General features: G+C 40.1%; 1 protein-coding gene across 50 annotated transcripts in view; it reads left to right on the top strand.

Moving 5' to 3' along the window:
• The window catches only part of Abi3bp (ABI family member 3 binding protein), a 216,700-nt gene that overhangs the window by 73,925 nt on the left and 122,892 nt on the right, over positions 1–19,883 (top strand). For all 50 annotated transcript variants that reach the window (XR_015633414.1, XR_015633415.1, XR_015633413.1 and 47 more), the window contains exons 3-4: positions 8,474–8,542; positions 13,462–13,594. Coding sequence is in view for 31 of the 50 variants with exons in the window: in XM_087577309.1 (XP_087433435.1) it covers positions 8,474–8,542; positions 13,462–13,594 (202 nt within the window). In the remaining 19 variants the exon portion in view is untranslated. The remainder of the gene's footprint in view (positions 1–8,473; positions 8,543–13,461; positions 13,595–19,883) is intronic.

The raw sequence follows: 19,883 nt of genomic DNA, 5'->3' as shown, positions 1-19,883 counted from the left end.
CAGGCAGTGAGGGTCAGATCAGTGCTGGCTTCTCGAGCAGGTGACAAGTGCCCTGGGGGGACCTCATGTTCAGAGTTAAATGAGTCACTCTTCTCAATTCATAGTTTTCTTTCCATTTTATCTAGTAAGTGACATCCTATGGGCCTGGGCTGGGGTGTAGAAGCATGAACTTCTGTGCCTTGGCCTTCCACACTCCTCACCTTCTCAGTTCAGTTCTCAATTGTTTTGTCTCCAAGACTCACGTGCCTCCATTTACTGTGTCCAGCGTGGTTTGGTCCTGGAAACCTGACTTAGGCAACAAGGAAATGAAGAAACCGTAGGCAGATAAACAGACACGCAGATAGACATATATACAGACCACAGACAGACAGACAGACAGACACACACACACTCTGACAGACACACTGACAAGTTAGAGTCAGGTGGGCTGGGGCAGCACCTGCTACACAGCTGGGAACTTCAGTGCCTTTATTATCCTCAAGGTAGGAGGTCTCTCTAGGGGAGCAGTCTCAGGTGGTAGTCATTCTTGCCCAGGAAGTTTCAACTGCTGGTTTCTACTGCCAACATTCATAAACCTAACCAGAGGAAGGAATTGCTAGCTCCCTGAGCCTGACCTGAGGAGGGTTTTACCAGTTCCTTAAGGGTCTGGGACACTGGAGTCCTTGACATGGCTGTGCCCTGTCAGTGTTACACAGTTACTCCCCACACATTCACGCAGAGCCTCCACCTCTCTACATAAACTGATTGGCCGGTTATGTCGCAGAATTAACAACTTAAGCCTGCTTCCATCTCCAGCAGACCCTTGGGTGTGAACTCAGAAGAGCTAGAGTATGTACACACACACACACACACACACACACACACTATGGTACCATGTGGCCAGACATAGTGGCAGTTGTGCTTGCACTAGCTGGAGGTACCACTGAACATCCATTAGGGTATTTGGATGAAGCAGATCCTAATCCATACATGAATGTGCCACTGTAGAAACACTAATGGGACATGTTTTTATCTTAGTCTATTTTCTGTTGCTATCACAGACTACGCAAGACTATGAATTTATTAAAACAAGATTTATCTGGGCTCATGATTCTGGAGGCTATAAAGTCCAGGACTAGGAAGATGAATCTAGAAACATCCTTGTGTTGCACCACAACATGACAAATGGTGTCATGTGGTTGGCACTTATGTGCAGATTGCAAGCTGGCACATGCGCACGGGAGGGCATAGAGTGTGTACGTGAGAGAGTAAGGGACCGTGCTGGGCTTGATTTATAATGACTTGCTAGGGTTCCCAATTGGCTCTTCCTCTCAATATCTTGTGTACAAATTGAGCCTCATAGTGAAGCAGAGCGAAGCTCAAAGTTGTTGGAAGTCAGAGGTGAGGTTGGGTGTGGTTAAGGAGAATGGAGCCTATCTCCAGAGTATCACTTGGTGCCAAATAAACACCAAGACAGATCAAGGCAGAAATGGGGAAAGGAAGGAGAAAGTATTATTTTTATGTTCTTAATTCATTCTCTCTGCTTTTCAAGAAGTTTTACTATTTGTTGTTTTTTTGTTTGTTTTTTTATGTTGGATTCAGAATTAACATAGGTAGTCCTGGGTGAGATAAGTCTTTAATAGAATTGCCTTCCCAAATCTCATCAAATTCAAAGCAGGACCCCAAGAGAAACTCCAGAAATGTCTCCTTCAATTGGATGGGGTTTTGAAATGGTGCAGTTTTAGAGACACCATGACAGTGTTTTCTTCCAGACATGTTAGACTGTGAGGAATGAGTACAGCAGAGGTCTGGGGACATTTGGTTCAGAGAGAAAAGCCCTCTGTTTTGGATCTGCATGCCATCAGAACTGTTTCTTTCCCTGTGTTGAGACCCCACCCATTTCACTGCATGGAGAGCAGAGGCTGCTTCTCACTGGTGTAGTCAACCCTGAAGACTTGTCTGATGGCATACACTGACAGAGCTTTTAGCTCCCTTAGATGAGGTCTGTGACCACCTTCAGTGTCTGATATCCAAGTCCTTCTTGCATTGCTGGTGGTACTACGGTAGGGCTGGCTACACTTCTGTAGATCTTTTATACTTTGTTGTGATTCCAGTCCTGGAGGCTAAAGAAACCAGGATTTTCTTTGAACTGAGGGGCATTGCAGTGTGTTCTGTCAGACTGGGCACAAATTCATCATTTAAGTGATTTTGTAATATTTGATGGAAATACTTACCAAACAGTCCAGGGTTTGCTTTCAAATTGTCTCCAATTATTTCTTTAGGCAGAAAAGGAGAAGGTTTATTTATTCACAGTAAAACACATGCCTGCTATAAACAATTTTGTTAAGCAAAAGAGTCAGTACTGTAAATAAATTTATTAATTCCCTGCTGAAAAAGTTTGAGGTTTCCTAAAAACTGGCTTGCGTTTATGGACTTTGCTGGTCTCCAGTTCCTGAAGGTTTTCTCCATTCTTCCTGCAAAGTTCCATTTACTCCTTCTTTCAGAATGTGTTAATTGGATAATTGCTGCTTTTAGGCTTAAAGATACATAAGTAAACAAAGCCTGAACTCAAAATGTGGACAGGTCTAAACTGAGCTGAATTCACCAAGTCTTTCTATAGAGACTTGGAAATGTTCTAAAAAGTGGGCTCATTTAGTTCCTGATTATAGTTCGTTCTCTCTCTCTCTCTCTCTCTCTCTCTCTATATATATATATATATATATATATATATATATATATATATATATGGTTTTTCTGCACCACTAACAAAAAGCTAGTAGTCTAAATGGCTCATTCAATTTACTAAATTACATTCATGACTTAGCACTAGGCCAACTTCACGATGCTTACTAATAACACTTTAGTTCAGCATTCTCCCTGGATTCTTGACTACTATGGGACTTTGCCACTGGTAGTCAATGTGCTCGTGGATAACTGAATGTTGGCTCAAGTGAGCAGCCAAGTGACCTCAAGTGTCTAGAAAAAATGTCCCATCAATGTTTTCCCCAAAGAGAATCTCTACTCTTTCCTAAAATGGGCTTTTCATTTTGCCAATTGTGTTTTTAGGACCTATGGATATGGTCTTACAAACCAACCTTATGTTTGTTCACTGTAATAAACTATGCCTAATTGGACTGTACCACCAGCTTCTATTTGACAAATATTTTGAAGACTTTTTTACAGTGGTATCTATGAATGAGTCTGGTGTATAATTTGGGGGAGGGGGTGGATTTGTATTTTAGAATCTGTGGTGCCTGTTTTTATTCATCATTTTCCTCCCATATAATCTGTCTTCCAATCCTGTAGAAAGCATATACTCAAGAAAATTGATAATATTGCTAACATAATTAGTACAATACAAATTAGTAACTAGCATGTCACCTGTATAATGAGAAATAAATTTAACCACCGTGACAAGTTCTGTGAAACTGGCCACTGGTGTGATTGTCTCCGTTTAGCAATGGGAGAAAATAAAAAGGGCCCAGGGAAGTCTCTCCTTGTCCCACTAATAGCCAAGCATCATTGAACCCCAGCCTCAGAGAGAAATGGAGTTCAACATAAAACCAAATCATTAGAGGAGAGAAAGAGAGGGTGAGGAAGGTGCAGGTACAGGGGCAGGAAGAAACAAGAGACATAGAAATGAATGAATGAATGAATGAATGAGTGTCTAAGTTCTTTACGTGGGTTATTTGTAGGGTTACCCTGGTTTATTTAGTGTTTGTGTAGACATCTACATGGTAGAAGCTTTGCACGACAGAAATGCATGCCATTGTGAAGTTCTGAGCAGTGTCCCTTGCAAGACCGGAGTCTTCTAATAGAAGCAGATCTAAAATTAGTTAGAATTTAAATGGGAAATTATAGTAGGATTATATCTTTGAGTTAAAAAATATATGTGTGTAAATGACTTTAATTTTAAATTTAATTAAAAAGTAAGCTCTCATATTCCCTACCCTAGGGTACTTAAAATACTAAGCAGATTAAATTTAACTGGGCCGTATCATTGTGTAGGAGTAGCCACCAGAATTATAAGTGTAAAGTAACTGCATCCTGTGTAGATTTTCTTGCACCAAGATTCTAATTGCATATGTCCCTGGATAATGAAATAATTACTTTTGGCAGAATGTCTGCTAAGACCAATGTGTAAATATAAATATTCTCAGTCTGCTACCAATCCAAAAGAAATTCATAGTGCAGAATGGGATAGAAATACTGACTTTAGCTGCCCTATCTTCCCATGTCTGTATCCCCAAGAGAGCATGAACATTGCTGAAATACTGGAGGTTGGGAGTATTTAAGGAGGAGGAAGGGTGAATACATACGCCCAGGGTGCCACTTCTGTTCCAGGTTTTGACACACTTCCGCAGACTATGCACAACATGTGTGGAACATGACACACAGGTTTTAAATTGTTCCCATTACCATGTTGGATCCTGGGTACTGTCTTGCCCTGTATTGGCCTCTGTATTGCCCTTGTATTCCTTTTCAAAAAGCTGCTAGACCATAATTAAATTAGTGTGTCTAAAGGAAGTAATTAAAAGTTAGCTCTGAGGAACTCTACCACAATGAGCAATTTAGTAAAGCTCACGACTGACCCTCATTTTCTAGAAGTACATTTTTGAGACTTATTAAAAGGGCCATTTTGAAGTCTAGATTAGGATGTTTCTGTAACTGTAGGGCCACCTACAAAACTAACATTAAGGGTCTTGTTTCAAAAACTAGGGTTGATTATCATTAAAGAGTAAACCTCTTCCTCCTGTAGTCTCTACCATGATTGGTCATGTGTTATTTACTAATTAATGTAATTTTAAAGGATGGAAACTGTATGCTATAGGGCCTGGACCTTGGCCATGGTAGTGCACAATGCCCATTTTGAGTTCCAATTCAACGTCTTTAACTCTCAACAGTAGTGCTGGAAGTGCAGAAGCGTTTGGTAGTTCCTGCACGCAGAGGGATTCCTAAGCAGAACTATGGAAAGTCTGCATAGAGTATCCCAACTTTTATCTCACTTTTGACCCAGGCATGCAATTGGTGGGTATTCTTTTTAACTTAGGAAAGAGGGAGAACTGAAAGGGAATTGTCCCATCTTCCCCGTTTCTTCCAGATTGGCTAACACAGCAAAATAGGAACAAAGGGATTTCTTGGGGCTTAAACATAACCACCTTACTTCTTACCAAAGCACGTTCGGGACAATGTGGTGTACAGGGGCTATCAGTGACTCCTCCACTCCCTCTCTCTTAGTCAGTGATAGTGTATGCTTGTTCTCTTCTGCTGCACTGTGTGATATATGTCTATGTGTACACACATGCTGGTCTGTGCATACTCATATGGAAGCCACAACAATAATTCTAGTATGTTCTACTACTTTTCCCCTTAGCTTTTGAGGCAGGGTCTCACAGAACCTGGAGCTTGCTGCACTTAGAATGTTTTATGTAAAGAGGGAGGCAGAAATCCAGAGACCAGTGGTATTTCTGGCTGGCTCTATTTGCTCTCATAGATGTTCCATTGTCCCATGAGACTTAATTTAACAAAACTAAAGTTCAAAGATCAAAGTGATAACAATCTCAGTGGGTTGGCAAGATTAACTCAGAGGGTTAATGTGATTTTCTCCAAGCCCTGTGACCTGTTTGATCTCTGGAACTCACATGGTGGAGAGAACTGACTTCTACAAGTTGTCCTCTGACCTACACACACACACACACACACACACACACACACACACACGAAAGAGGTTTAAAAAATAGAGGAATTTCAAGATGGTGTAGGACCTAAGGCCAATCGTGGGGTTCCTGTGAGGGGTGCAGCTCTATATGTTGCATGACTATGAAGCTGTCCTTCTCTCAGTGAGCTCACTATAACACAGCATAATTGCCCAGGATGTATGGGATCAGCGTGACATATCATTAGTTTATAAAGTTATTGACACAGTTTTCTGCACACAGGGAGATATATTATATAGTAGTTTATTAATACCTGTAGTGTTCTACATCCCTACTAAGCTCACCCAATGGTGATTTGTATTCCTGTTACTGAATTTGGGTTGAGGACTTCTCCTATGAGAGTTTCAAATCAGCAAGGCACACTTGCAAACCTATGAAGTTCTGAAAAGCTTGAACACCTTCTCTGTGTGTTAGTCATGAGGAAACTCTGCAGTAGAACCTGAGGGGAGTTCCAGGGGTTTCCTGGGTTGCTTTCCTCAGTGAGCAGTCGAACAGATTATTTATAGCAAATGGGAAGAGGCCAGTCAGCTGCCAACTGCAAATGAAGTTGGCTCCATGTAGCCTTGGGAAGGAAGGCCCCTTCATATTCACAAAGGGTAAATGTAAATTCACGTTAAAAACAAAACAAGTGATGAATCAGAAGTCTCAGGTCCCAAAGATCCGCAAGAAACATTGGGATAACACATCAGCAGTTAGTTCAATAGACTTGCTCAAAGAACGATGCTTTACAGGCCATAAATGCATTTCATTTGTTTATGTATGTTTTACCAATCAGTTTTCTTGAGTATCCTCATTTTTTTAAAATTCTATTCCATAAATTACTCAGTGCTTATTAAGTATGCATGCACATGTTAATTTTAACATCATCTCTCAGCCGTTTAGCTGAGATTAAGTATAATATGTTATGGGGTTTAACACAATTTTACTGAAGACCTAAGTATTTTTAAGGATCGTCTCTTATATATCAATGATAAACTCTGGTGGGTGGCCCAATACTCATGCGTTATAGGGCAGCAAAACAGGGCTCAGGGGAGTTTGAAAAAGCAAACAAACAAACAAACAAACCGTGAGTGGGGGATGGGAATGGACTGAATCCAGGAGCTGTTAGTAGAAGAAACAAGAGCTAAATATTATCAAAACAAATTGTATATATGTTTGAAAACTTCAAAGAATTAATAAATACTTTAAGAATTATATCTGGCTGGTGCAGTGACTCAGAGGTGCAATGACTCAGAGGTACTCGATGCCCTGTGGGAGGCCCAGCACCCACATGGGTGACTCACAACCATTCATAACTATAATTTCTGGAGATCTGATGCCCTCTTTTGGCCTTGGAGGGCCCTAGGAAAGCATGTGTAATATATATATATATATATACATATATATATACATATACATATACATACATACATACATAATATATACATACATACACACACACGCAGGTGTGGATGTAAACAAATGTGTTGTGTATACTGTAAAATTCACAAAGGCTTTCAGGAGCGCAGCAGTAGAGGATTTGGAAAGATTGCAGGGAAGAAGAGAGGCATCATGAAGGCTGGAAAGCTATTGTTATTTTTTCTGTTTCAACTCTTGCAGGGTTTCCTTTTCCACCTTTAGTTCTGGATAAATACATACACTGTAGTTGTTAGTGAGGGTGTCAAACCTTAGGCAAAGCTGCATAGCTTCAGAGTGGACTTTTTTGATATTTTATTTATATCTCAAACGTTATCCCCTTTCCTGGTTTCCCCTCTGGAAAACCCCTATCCCTTCTCCCCTCCTCCTGCTTCTATGAGGGCGCTCCCCCACCCACCCACTCCCTCCCACCTCCCTGCCCTGACTTCCCCTATACTAGGGCTTCAACCCCTCACAGGACAAAGGGCCTCTCCTTTCATTGATGCCCTACAAGGCCATCCTCTGCTACATATGCAGCTGGAACTATGGGTCCCTCCATGTGTACTCTTTGGTTGATGGTTTAGTTCCTGGGAGCTCTTGGGAGTCTGGCTGGTTGATACTGTTGTTCTTCCTATGGGGTTACAAACCCCTTCAGTTCCTCCAGTCCTTTCTCCATTGGGGACCCTGTTTTCAGTCCAATGGTTGGCTGTGTTCATCTACCTCTGTGTTTGTCAGGCTCTGGCAGAGCCTTTCAGGAGACAGCTACATCAGGCTCTTATCAGCAAGCACTTCATGGCATACTCAATAGTGTCTGGGTTTGGTGACTGACTGTATATGGAATGGATCTCTCAGGTGGGGCAGTCTCTGCATGGCCTTTCCTTCATTCTCTGCTCCACACTTTGTCTCAGTATTTCCTTTAAACAGGAGCAATTCTGGGTTAAAAGTTTTGAGATCAGTGGGTGGCCCCATCCTCTATTTGGAGATTCTAACTGTATAGACATTCACTGAGATGTATAGCATTTGTGACGGGGCAAGTATTTTGAGTGGTTTCCTTAAACCTGCTATGTGATGTTTTTATTTGTGAATTAATAAGAATAAGGTGATTTTACTTTAAAAAGAAAGGTCTGTGTAGCGTTTTCTTTTTAAAGACCTTTTCCCCACCCATGCCCATTTGGATTAGAAAATATGGATCTAATTTTCATTTCTAAAACTTAATGGGCTTTTAAGGAAGTATTAAATTTCCAGTTCTTGAATCTTCTTATTCACTGGTACCAGGGTCAGAGAGAGTTTAACACCAGGAAATGTTCGTTTAGGACACAAGTATGCCGACTCCCATGCTCGCTGTGAAAGAATTTTGCTGAAAGACAATGTTGTTGTTTCAGATGCAGAGCCGAAGTATCTGATAGTCGTGCGACCTGCTCCTCCTCCCAGCCAGAAGAAGTCGTGCTCAGGTACTGTCTTTGCACTGGCTTTTCGTGTAGTTAACTTTGCACCATGCTCGAGAGGAAATGCCCTGGGAATGCCTGCACTGTGTGGGTGTAGATGGTGTCAGTCCTGAGTCTAGAGCTTACCCTGTGGGAAGAGTGGCATAGCCTAGCCTTAGGGACCTCTCTCAGCACAGGTTGGCACTGCCATTTCTTGGCAGTTTAAGCTGAGGTTCAGACAGTTAACACACCCTCTTCACCCTGGTTATTGTGATAAGTAACACAGCTCCTGGCGTGTGGCCATCGTCATTTTGGGCTAGTTCCTACCAGCCTGTTTCTATTCTGTAAAGATGACCACTTACCTTCTTTTGGACTTTCAGATTTTTAAGAACACAGCTTTTTGGTCTAACCTTGGCTTAAGGAAACCATCTGTGTTTGAAAAGGATAACTCATTTCTGTATACTGAAGAAATTGGCACTTTGGTTTTATTTACTCTGTGTCTCTCCCTTCTGGACATCTCTCATCAGGAAGGCTGGAGACAAAAAATGGATAGCATACTTATGAATAAGAGTAAAACTTCTGCATTACTGTGACACTGTGGAGCCCTTGAAATCCCCTTGAAAACATACCTCTTGGCACAGCTGTGAGAGATTACCCTCCAGGCATGCCTGTGGGGGATTATATTGATTAGATTAATTGAAATGGAAAGACCTATCCTAACAGTGGGCCATGCAATTCCTGAGCTTAGGTCCTGAACCTAATAAAAGGGAGAAAGCTTCTGTGTGCATGAATTCATCCTCTCTGCTTCTTGATCTTGCTTGTGCCCTGACCAACCGTTGTAAGCTCCTGCTATCTTTGATGCTACCATAGCATATCTTTCTATGTGATGAGGGAATTGCCCTTGAATTGTGAGCCATAGTAAGCCCTTTCTCTTTCGGTTGCTTTTGCTGGGGTATTTAATCATAGCAATGTGAGGGAACCCCTAAAGATAAAAGATTAAAACCTTGCCGTATTCAATTAGTAAGACTTCATCAGAGCATGAAGGAAAACAGGCATCTTCTTTCCACCTCTGTATCATTGACCACAAGGTTTTGCTTTTTTGGGTGTTAACTCTTTCTCACTCAGTCATCCCCTAACCACTTCTGTCTTGTGAGTAACTCTGGATGCCACAGAGAAGCATCTTTGTGGATGCTTGTTCTGCTTCCCTGGAGGAATAAGACGGAAGGAACAGCATTAGACACTTCAACCACACCAAGCCTAGGAACTTGGGCTACTCTGAATTTGTACTCAATGCACCAGCACAGGGCTGGCCACCAGCAATTTGTTTCTAACACCTACTGCTCCCTTTGCTTGACTGTATTTTTTCTTTTACAAGTAGCATTGGGTGATTAAGTATTTGAATGGATGGATGGATCGATCGATCTATCTATCTATCTATCTATCTATGTATCATCTATCTATCATCTATCTCTCTATTAACTGGCTGCAAACATGCAAGTGCTCTTCTCCATAAGCCACCATCTCTCATGTAGATGGTGGTATGAATGGTCTACATGAGACCTCCAAGGAGGAGAGATGAGAATCTTGACTGAAGGTAGGGACAGACACAGCTTGGAAGCAAACGTGAGGTGATTATACGATTCTTCCCATTTGTAAGTTGTTTGTTGTGAATGTAACACGACAGCATTATTTTATAAATGAACAAATGGCTGTCCAAAGTTGCATAGAGTACAGGTTCAAAACTCATATCTGGGTTTCTAACTTTCTTTGAAGTACATCCATGGCTCAGCTCACAGTATATGAAGAGATGTGTGTGTGTATACACACACACACACACACACACACACACATATATATATATACATATATATATATATATATCTCCCTCATAGAAGCAAGGGGGAGGGAGGGTGGAATACAGGGTTTGTAGAGGGAAAACTGGGAAGGGGAATAACATTTGGAATGTAAACAAGTAAAATAACTGATAAAAATATATAAATATGTATATATGGAAGTACATATAAATATACTTACATTAGTATGTATATATACATATAAAAATAAAAATAGATATCTACATATAAAATCTACATATAAATATCTACATATATACATATACTCTATATATACATATACTCTCTATACACACACACACACACACACACACACACACACACACACATATAGAGTCATAACACAAAAGGGAAGCTCATTATCTCAGGATAGTTTTCAAACTTTTGAACAATAAGGTCAAATATGAGTATGGTAGTTTTATACCCTGGTTTCAGATAGCTATTTAGTGAACTATTTTTTATGGAACTCTGATCATATAAATAAAAACTTAAAGGAAAGTCAGACTCCTGAGGCTTTTATAATAATAATTTCTCTATCACTTCATCTTGAAGTTTTGGCTGTGGAGATTATTTTCATTTTCTTATTCATAGCTCAGGAAACGGTTTTACCTTATACAACGGCCCACCTTTCCTTTCCAGCAATGCATAGCATTTCTGTTTTTGGTTTTTTTGTTTGTTTGTTTGTTTTGTTTTTGAATTCTGCATCTGGGAGAGACGCAGTGACTAATGGAATCACTTCCATTTGTTTTGCACTGGCATCTGCCGCATAGATTCTAATTAGCTAATCTTTCTCATAAACACCAAGTTAGTAACATGATTGTTTGATCATGCCAGCTTAAGATGCCTTGGGGATTAGAACACACACCTTTCATCTCTAAGCTCCATCTCTTCATACACAGCAAGCTGAGTCAAGGATGCTCTTCAAAGAAAGAAAATAAACAAGGAAACCTAAATCTGAGGCTTGAACTTGCACTCTTTTGACACCCTTGAAACATTTCTGGCTCTTATCGTTCATTTATAAAATAATGCTGTCGTGTTATATTCACGACAGTCAAGTTACAAACAGGAAGAATAGTATAATCACCTCGTGTTTGTTTCCAAGCTGTGTCTGTGTCTACCTTCAATCAAGAGTCTCATCTCTCCCCCTGGAGGCCACATGTAGACCATTCGAGTTACCATCTACACCATGACAGATGCATCTGGGAAGGTTTCTATAGAAGGGTCCCTGCCTGTTTGCAGCCAACTAAATGACTATGATCCTCATAAATACTTTAGATACCATTAAGAGGTTGGCTCTCCTAGTTATGTTTCTAGTTTTCTGTTACTATGTCAAGTACCTAAGATAATCACCTTATAAGGAAAAAAGGTTTAGTGTGGCCCAGAGTTTAGAGGTTGGATTCCATAATCACTGGGCCCCACTCCTTAGGTCTATGGTAGGACAGCATGGCAGGCAATATTTACGCTCACCTAAAATGCAAAAAATGAGAAAGAGGAAGAGAGTGGGATCCCACAAGTTGGCCTTTTAGGGTATTCTCCTAAATATTTAAACTCTTCCCATTATCTGCTTAGTTGTAGTAACTTCTAGTTCAAGCATGGGATGAAAACCAAGCCCTTAGCTCATGGACCTTGGGGAGATGGTTACTCAAATCATAGAACCATATGTAATAAAAGTTTACTATTTATTTTTTTAATTGAAGGTGTTTGATACTTTACCATTAGGAAATGCCAGATGGTGAAGGATGTAGGCATACTCTGCTTTGAAAATTACACCATGTGAGCAGATATTGAAAGATAGGGCACCCCACAAATAAGTCAACTGCATTAGAGCAGGGGCATTTTTGTACCATTAGGTCGTGTAGAGGCTTTATCCTGGGGTCATAATTGACCGAACATATAGAAACAGATGTGCCACTTTTCAAGAACATTTGATTCAAATAGTCACCATTGCACTCACTCCTGCTTACCCACTTTAACAAAGGTCCCAGGTACCTTGGTCTTGTTCCAAGCCCAATAGGCTGAGAAAACAAAAGTTCTTCTCATAATAAACACAATATGCCCAATCTCATGAAGTAAAGAAGGAACTCAGTGGGGATGTAATTTTAAGAGATTTTAATATTCTGGTTATATTTCCCCTGTTGACCCTGTGTTCAAGGTCCTTCCGTTCCCTGTCTTCTCAGTGCTATAGATTCACATGATTTTGAAAATTGTAATGCTCACTCTTGCATCATTACCCCCATGGGTGAGAAGATTCTATCATTCATTAGCGTAACTTGTGGTATTTCCCACATTTAGTTAATCCCATCAGAATACAGGTGCTCTCTGCATTACTCCCACCTTAATGAAATTATTAAAAATATAGACACCTTTCTGTTTGTGTGCTTGCTGTAACCATATGTCTATTACAATAAAATATCAAGAGTTTCTAGTTTAAGTTATATTTTGAATATAATGTAATATTATGCTTAATATTAAATTATATAATATTAATAATTGGTAAAACATTAATAATATAACATGCAACTGCCACAATAATTTGATTTTCTTTTTGGAGGCTGTTAATTCATCTAAAAGGCATATTTTTAATGTCTCTCTGAAAGAAATTATGCAAGTAGCATGTGTATATACACAGAGATGAAAGTATTTGCGGGTCTACTTCATTAATCGCACGCAACAACACTCTGTAACTATATGACTCAGGGAAACTAAAGCCAGGTATCTATCGTTGCATAGCATGTGGTTTATGTTGATATGTATATATTACAGGTAGTATGCATATATGTAACACATAAACATGCACACCCAATATCTATAAAGCATTTCCTCTGACTCATGTTTAAATTCATGGCCAAAAATCAGTTTTGTAGACAATGTGAAAAGCTATAAACATTCTCAAAGAACTTATATAACATTATGTATTTTTTAAAAAGCACACTCATGAAGACCAGAAATGACTCAGAAAACTGTCTTGTTGACAGTCTAAAGCCAAACGGGAAAGGAATATCATCTCTCTAAGTCATCTTTACACATGCTTCTTACTTCAAACATCAATCAAAAGGCACTGTGCCTAGGATTAACTGTGTGCTGCTTCCACAGGTAAATCTCGCACTCGCAAACCCCTCCAGCTGGTGGTGGGCACGTTGACACCGAGCTCCGTCTTCCTGTCCTGGGGGTTCCTCATCAACCCCCACCATGACTGGACATTGCCAAGTCACTGTTCCAGTGACAGGTAAGGCCCCATATTAGAAATTACTTTTCATTGCTTTTGATGTAGTGACATGTGCTTAGGAAAATGCATAAATGTTGGAGCACTAGCATTTACTTATCCCTTATCACCTAGACCACATACAGGTGGTCTAGGTATGAGGGGTGCATTAATATCTAAAACAGGGCCCCTGCCATTGACAGCACTAGGATCTATCTGAGTAGAAAACATACAGATGTGTTTACCAGCAAATGAGGCAACACAAGGGGAAAGAACAAATATCAAATGGGCAGTATCATGCACAAAGCACAGAGGAGTGGCCTAAGAAACTAAAGAATTATATGTATATATGTATATCATATATGTGTGTTTTACATATACATAAAAATATATGTATTAGAGTGATATGTGTTATATGTATGTACAGTATGTATATGTATGTGTGTGTGTATCCTTTCAAATAATCTAAAATATTCCTTATTTCATTCACTAGTAAGCCTATGACTTATTTTGCTTGGTTGGTTCTTGAAAGAATTTATAATTTTCATGATAATTCCAGTGTTAGTGTATGCCAATGCTGGAAAAAATCAATACATAGGCTTAGGCCTTACTTTGTGACTCCGGCTGACCTTGACTTTCCTGCCTCCACCTCTCAAGTGTGGATTGTTGTTCTGAAGTGTGAAGAGTGTTTGAAGCAAAAGGCCATGAAGTCTGGGTCTAGTTAGGCTGCATCATTATTGCCATTTCTGGGGAACAGGTAATATGGGAACTGCGGGTCCGCTGCCCCAAGACTTCATTGGATCAGAAGTTCTCGGCTAAACCATCTGTGTTTCAAAAAGAATTCCAAATGATTCTGATGTTCACTGATGTTGAGAAAAACTGGTGTAGGAAGCCAAATGTGCATACAACACGGGAGAATTAACCAGAGGTGAAGCGACAGCTTTCTTTGGTAAAACAAATGAAAACAGTTATGTTTTTAAATCACCGCAAATCATTTATCCCTAAACCCAATACAGTGTTTGGCTCTGTCTGTAAATAAGCAATGTGTTAAACACTGAACCATGGTCCTAAGTGGCTTCTATCAGTGTAAAGGTTAATCATTAGGAGTCTGTCTAATACTCTGTCCATTTCACAGCCTACTAGGTTCTTGCTGAGGGCTCATGACTTATCTAGGTCAAGGTTCATGCCCAGTAATGGTGTCAAGTATGGGCTTCATCTTGGGGCATGAGACTTAAATACACCAGAATGGGATTAGAACTCCCATGCTGTTCGTTCCACAATTGCACTGGTGAGCGTGTCTTGTGAGGCCAGTCATTACTGTAACCTTCAGGGATCACAGTTAGACAAATGGGTGATGGTTTCCCCCTCTGGTAGGTAGCATGCATAACACCTTCTCATGAAAGCAAGCCAGAGGGCAAGGATGAAACTTCCAGGTCAGGATCAGCTTGACTTCTCCATGTTCCATGACTCCAGCACTAGGGTCTTATTGTCAAGTTCTGGGAGGTAACAAAGAACAAGTGGCAATGTTTGGGGGTCAATAGGAGCTCATTGGCTAACATCCAAAAGAGGAAACCCTTTCCTCTTTTATCTTCTAACCTGTGGGATTTTTATCTTCTAACCTGTGATGTCTAGTAACAATGTCGAGCTATGGGTAGGAAGTGAGGGTGGTTCTAGTTGGGGGCTGGGGGTGAGATGATCAAAATAAATTGTAGGCGATTCACAAAAGAACTAATTAAAAAAGAGAATAAATAGAATTCTAGAAAGTACCCCTCCCTCCGAAACATCCTATGGTTGGATTTTCAGTAACTATAGATTAGTTTTGCCTCCTCTAGAAACCTGTATAAATGGGTTAACAGTGTGAGGGAGGGTCGGCCTGTCTTCATTTCTTCCAGCATGCTTTTGAATTGCATTTCTAACATTGCTGGTGTCAAAGGCTATTCCGTTTTTACTCCTGAGTAGCATTCCAATATGTGAATATCCTAGTTCACTATATATTCTTCTGATAGCAGGTACAAGAATCATGTTGCTAGGCCTGGAGAGATAGGACAGAGGTTAAGAGCACTGACTGCTCTTCCAGAGGACCAGGTTTTAACACCCAACAAACACATGATATTCTCAACCATTTTAACTCAAGTTCTAGAGGATGTGGTACCATTTTTGGCCCCAGAGGGTACTGTATAAACATGACACACATACATATATGCAGGCAAAATACTAATACACATAAAATAAAAATTTTTTGAAGTGTTGATGATGTTATGACTATATCTTCTACAAACATCTTTATACAAGACTTTGAGAGCATGATTTAATCTCTCTTAGGATAGTTCCTCAAACTGGAATTGCTGCATTGCAGGGATATTTACAGGATGACTTCATCTGTACGTGCTGTAAATCCTCTTCAGCATTATGTGTTACAGCATTCTCCATCGTCACTCTCCTGGAGTAGTGTTGTCCCAGGAATTACACTTAAACTGCACGTCCCTCGGACTAGGGAGAGCTGAGCACATTGTGTGAGCTTTTGTGCCGTAAGACTATTTGCGTAGGGTTTATTCTTGTCTAAACTGTGCTTGAAATGAAATGCCTTGTAAAGTTGTTGCAAGCTCTCCAAAAGTACCTTTTAAATTACTCTGATTAGGGAATCTAAGCTGAAAAGAAATGAAATCAAACTTTCCTTCAGATGCCCATGGTCCACCAGGGATAAAATAGCATGTGGATGATTACTTCCAAAACCGTCCTTTAAAAATAATTTAAAAATGTTTCAAAGAATCTGAAATATTCCTTATTTTACCCACCACTAAGCCCGAGACATATTTTACTTGGAAAAGATACTCTTGAAAGTGCATATTTGTCTTACAATAATTCCAGTTTTTAGAGGAGTCGTCCAGTATGCCAACACTGAGACAATAATGGGTTGTTTTTTCCCTTTTAAAAAACCCTCTTACCAAAAAAAAAAAAAAGAGGAATGAGGGAGAGAAGAATGAAGGCAATTTGATACTCTTACAGCAAAATGTAGTTTGGTTTTAATGGCTGCTCAGCTTGATGATGAATCCTTAAAATGACATGCTCCACCAAGACCAGTAGCAGCCAGGGGAATTCTTGGTAGCATGTGGAGCAAAGTCCTCTGGTGTCTTATGACTTCTCTTCATTTATGGTTTGGTAATACTGACCTTTCCATGAAGAATTCATCTACACTTGGTTCTGATGGACAAAGGTTGCCATAGTTGGCAGCAAAGATAGACAAAGAATTTAGAGGTCAGTCAGAACAAATGGTCGACCTTCTTTATACAGACCATGGACTCTTAAAATTCATCTGCCTCAGACCTTAAGTACATCTTACCCTTCCTCTGGCTCACCAATTCTGGCCCTGCCCTTGTAGTTAAATAAATGTAGCCATGTATATCAAATCACAGTATTTAAATTTTTGCATTGAGGAAAGTGTTCAAAAGATTCAGTAAGTAAAATAATTACATCTTTTCAAATCTGAGTTGACTAACTAGGTATCTATTAAGATGTGACTTGGAGAATAATTAAAGAGTCATGGGTGAAAAGGAATATTTTAAATATTTGTGGATTCTGCTTCCCTGGGCCTCTTTGCTCCCAGGTTGGCACATTTAATAACGAGCTGACATTCTAAAGCTTTTGTGGTATTTGGGAAAAACAAGTAGTTCTTGCTTAAAAGTGCTAGAAAAACTGTACACATTTTAAACACCCAAATGCATTTACCAGAACTGCAAATAATTAAAATGGATTTGGAGAGATCTACTCTCATATATCCATGCTACATTTTATACCAATTTACTAGGTCAGAATAAGCAATAAAGCTAAAAGGGATGATTACGTCTTGAAAATTTGAAGACTAATAATGCTGAGCTTTTCTTTCAGCAACACCTTTTTTTTTTAACTTGAGTATTTCTTATTTACATTTTGAATGTTATTCCCTTTCCCAGTTTCTGGGCAAACATTCCCCCTAATCCCTCCCCCCTCCCCTTCTTTATGGGTGTTCCCCTCCCAACCCTCCCCCCATTGCCGCCCTCCCCCCCAACAGTCTAGTTCACTGGGGGTTCAGTCTTAGCAGGACCCAGGGCTTCCCCTTCCACTGGTGCTCTTACTAGGATATTCATTGCTACCTATGAGGTCAGAGCCCAGGGTCAGTCCATGTATAGTCTTTAGGTAGTGGCTTAGTCCCTGGAAGCTCTGGTTGCTTGGCATTATTGTTCATATGGGGTCTCAAGCCCCTTCAAGCTCTTCCAGTTCTTTCTCTGATTCCTTCAACGGGGGTCCTATTCTCAGTTCAGTGGTTCAGCAACACCTTCTTAAGGGTTGCTTTAAGTTCTTCTGTAAGAACTGATTTATAAAAACACGTAACATTGGTTTCTAGACATCTCCATTATCCCATGCAGAGAAAGTATCAGGCAAGTTTTCCCCCTTATGCCTCAATTTTGGGCTTTCCAGAGCAAAGCTCTGACTTGGTAAGTTTCAAAAAGGAAGCCTGTGTTCAGCTCTCAGCCGGTATGTATTCATGGCCGCTCAGTTCCATTCTTGCTTGCATGCAGTTTGTCTGGGTGATTTTGGGTACTTCACATAGTTCATGCTCAAAAGTTTTTGTGTTTTATTCATGGCTTTGTACTCAACAGGTCTCAGTGGAAGAAGGTAACATTTGTCCTCAATCTATCTAAGACCAAAAGACAACTTTCCAAGCTGATGTAGAGGAAGTGATAAGACATGGATTGCTCCTTGGTCCTCCCTGCTCTTTGAGCATGCCAAAACTTTCAAGATTGCTTTATCAGCACTTGGCCAGCTCATTAAAGATTTATACTTTATCCATTTGTCTAAATTTTTCATAGTTTAGTTACTAGTATAAAATTAGAGTTCTTTCTTTTTGAGCATTCAAGAGTGATATCAACGTTTATTATTATGATTTCCTTTTGCCCCTAGACTTCCTAAGAAGTGGATATTTCCCCTGTCTTGGAGTCTCACTTGACTGAACCTTGAGCTTGTGACTTGCCTTTCGGTATAATTATCTGTGGTAATAGAGACCATGTCTCTAGGCCAACAGGAAACTCTCCTTACTTTCTGCTCTGTGTCACTTTTACCTCCAAAACAACCTGACAAAATTGAGTTGATACCCTTCTTCTGGAAGCATCACCTCACTTCTCTTACTACTTTGGGATGTACTGGAGTTCTCCTTTTACACTAATTCGAATATTCATTTACTTTTTGTATTTCATTTTCTAGTGTCTAAAGGCCCCAGGTCACACTGGTTTTGCTCAAAAGAAGTACTCGTACCTGTGTCCTTATCTTTTGCTTCTCTGTTCCCGCATATATGGTCCCAACCAAAGCTTTTCTCTGCATTCCATATAGTGACAGCAGCATGCCAGTCATGGTCCCTGGCTGTTTTCTATACCTTAGTTCACCATATCTTCAGCAAGGCTGAGGAAATCTAGACTGATCGCTGTCAGCTTGCTCTCCTCCCCTTCAAATTCAGCTTGACCTCTGCTCACATCCAAGGATCGTGCTTCTGACTTCAGTAAGCCTGATTCCATTTCTTCCCACATCCTTTAAGCTTTGGGTCCTTGGCGCTCAGGCTCTTCTCTTTCCCAGTTACTCCTTCATTGCTGCTGGTATCCTGCCTACTGCTTGCAGATAGACTCAAGAGTTGCATAGCCACACTCGCCCCAAGAAAACGTCTTGATTCTGTTCTGTCTTCCATATTTCTTTTCAACCTCCTTTCTTAATCCCGAGGCTACTCCTACGTTCTTAATTTCTGCAGCCTCCCCATCCCTCCTCACTGGCTCCTACCCCATTCCTACTGTTTCATGGAATCTTCTTAGTTGTTAGTGAGCTATTAGTTACTAAATCCAGTAGAATTTTCTAAGGCACTATTCTTATCTTCTCTATAGAATTACTGGCTAGATGATCAGTTGGAAAAGTACCACAAGCATTAAATGCTTTGTAAGAATAGAAAAGATGAGTGCAAAAGGCACAACATAAGGAAACATACATGGATCTGATAGAAAGATTAGACATGGAGGGAGAAGAGACTAGGAAGTTCACAGAATGTGGGTTATGCAAAGACTGGACTCAGGGAAAATTTTAAGGTAGACATGAAACTTTTGGAAGCTTAGATCATTTACTGTATTTTATCATTAGATTTCAGTCTGCTAAAGATGTCATACACCAGAGTATAAAGGGACATGGATATTTTTATCATTAGGAAGTGGAAGAAAGTAGGTTATGCTTATAGTGAAATACAATGAGAGGTTTCAAAGAGTGTTAAGTTTATTGTTGCTTTGGTAGGTCTCAAAACATC

This window comes from Rattus norvegicus, chromosome 11 (assembly GCF_021556685.1).
Source record: "Rattus norvegicus strain SHRSP/BbbUtx chromosome 11, alternate assembly SHRSP_T2T, whole genome shotgun sequence".
Taxonomy (NCBI): Eukaryota; Metazoa; Chordata; class Mammalia; order Rodentia; family Muridae; genus Rattus; species Rattus norvegicus.
This window is presented reverse-complemented; position numbering and strand designations above follow the sequence as displayed.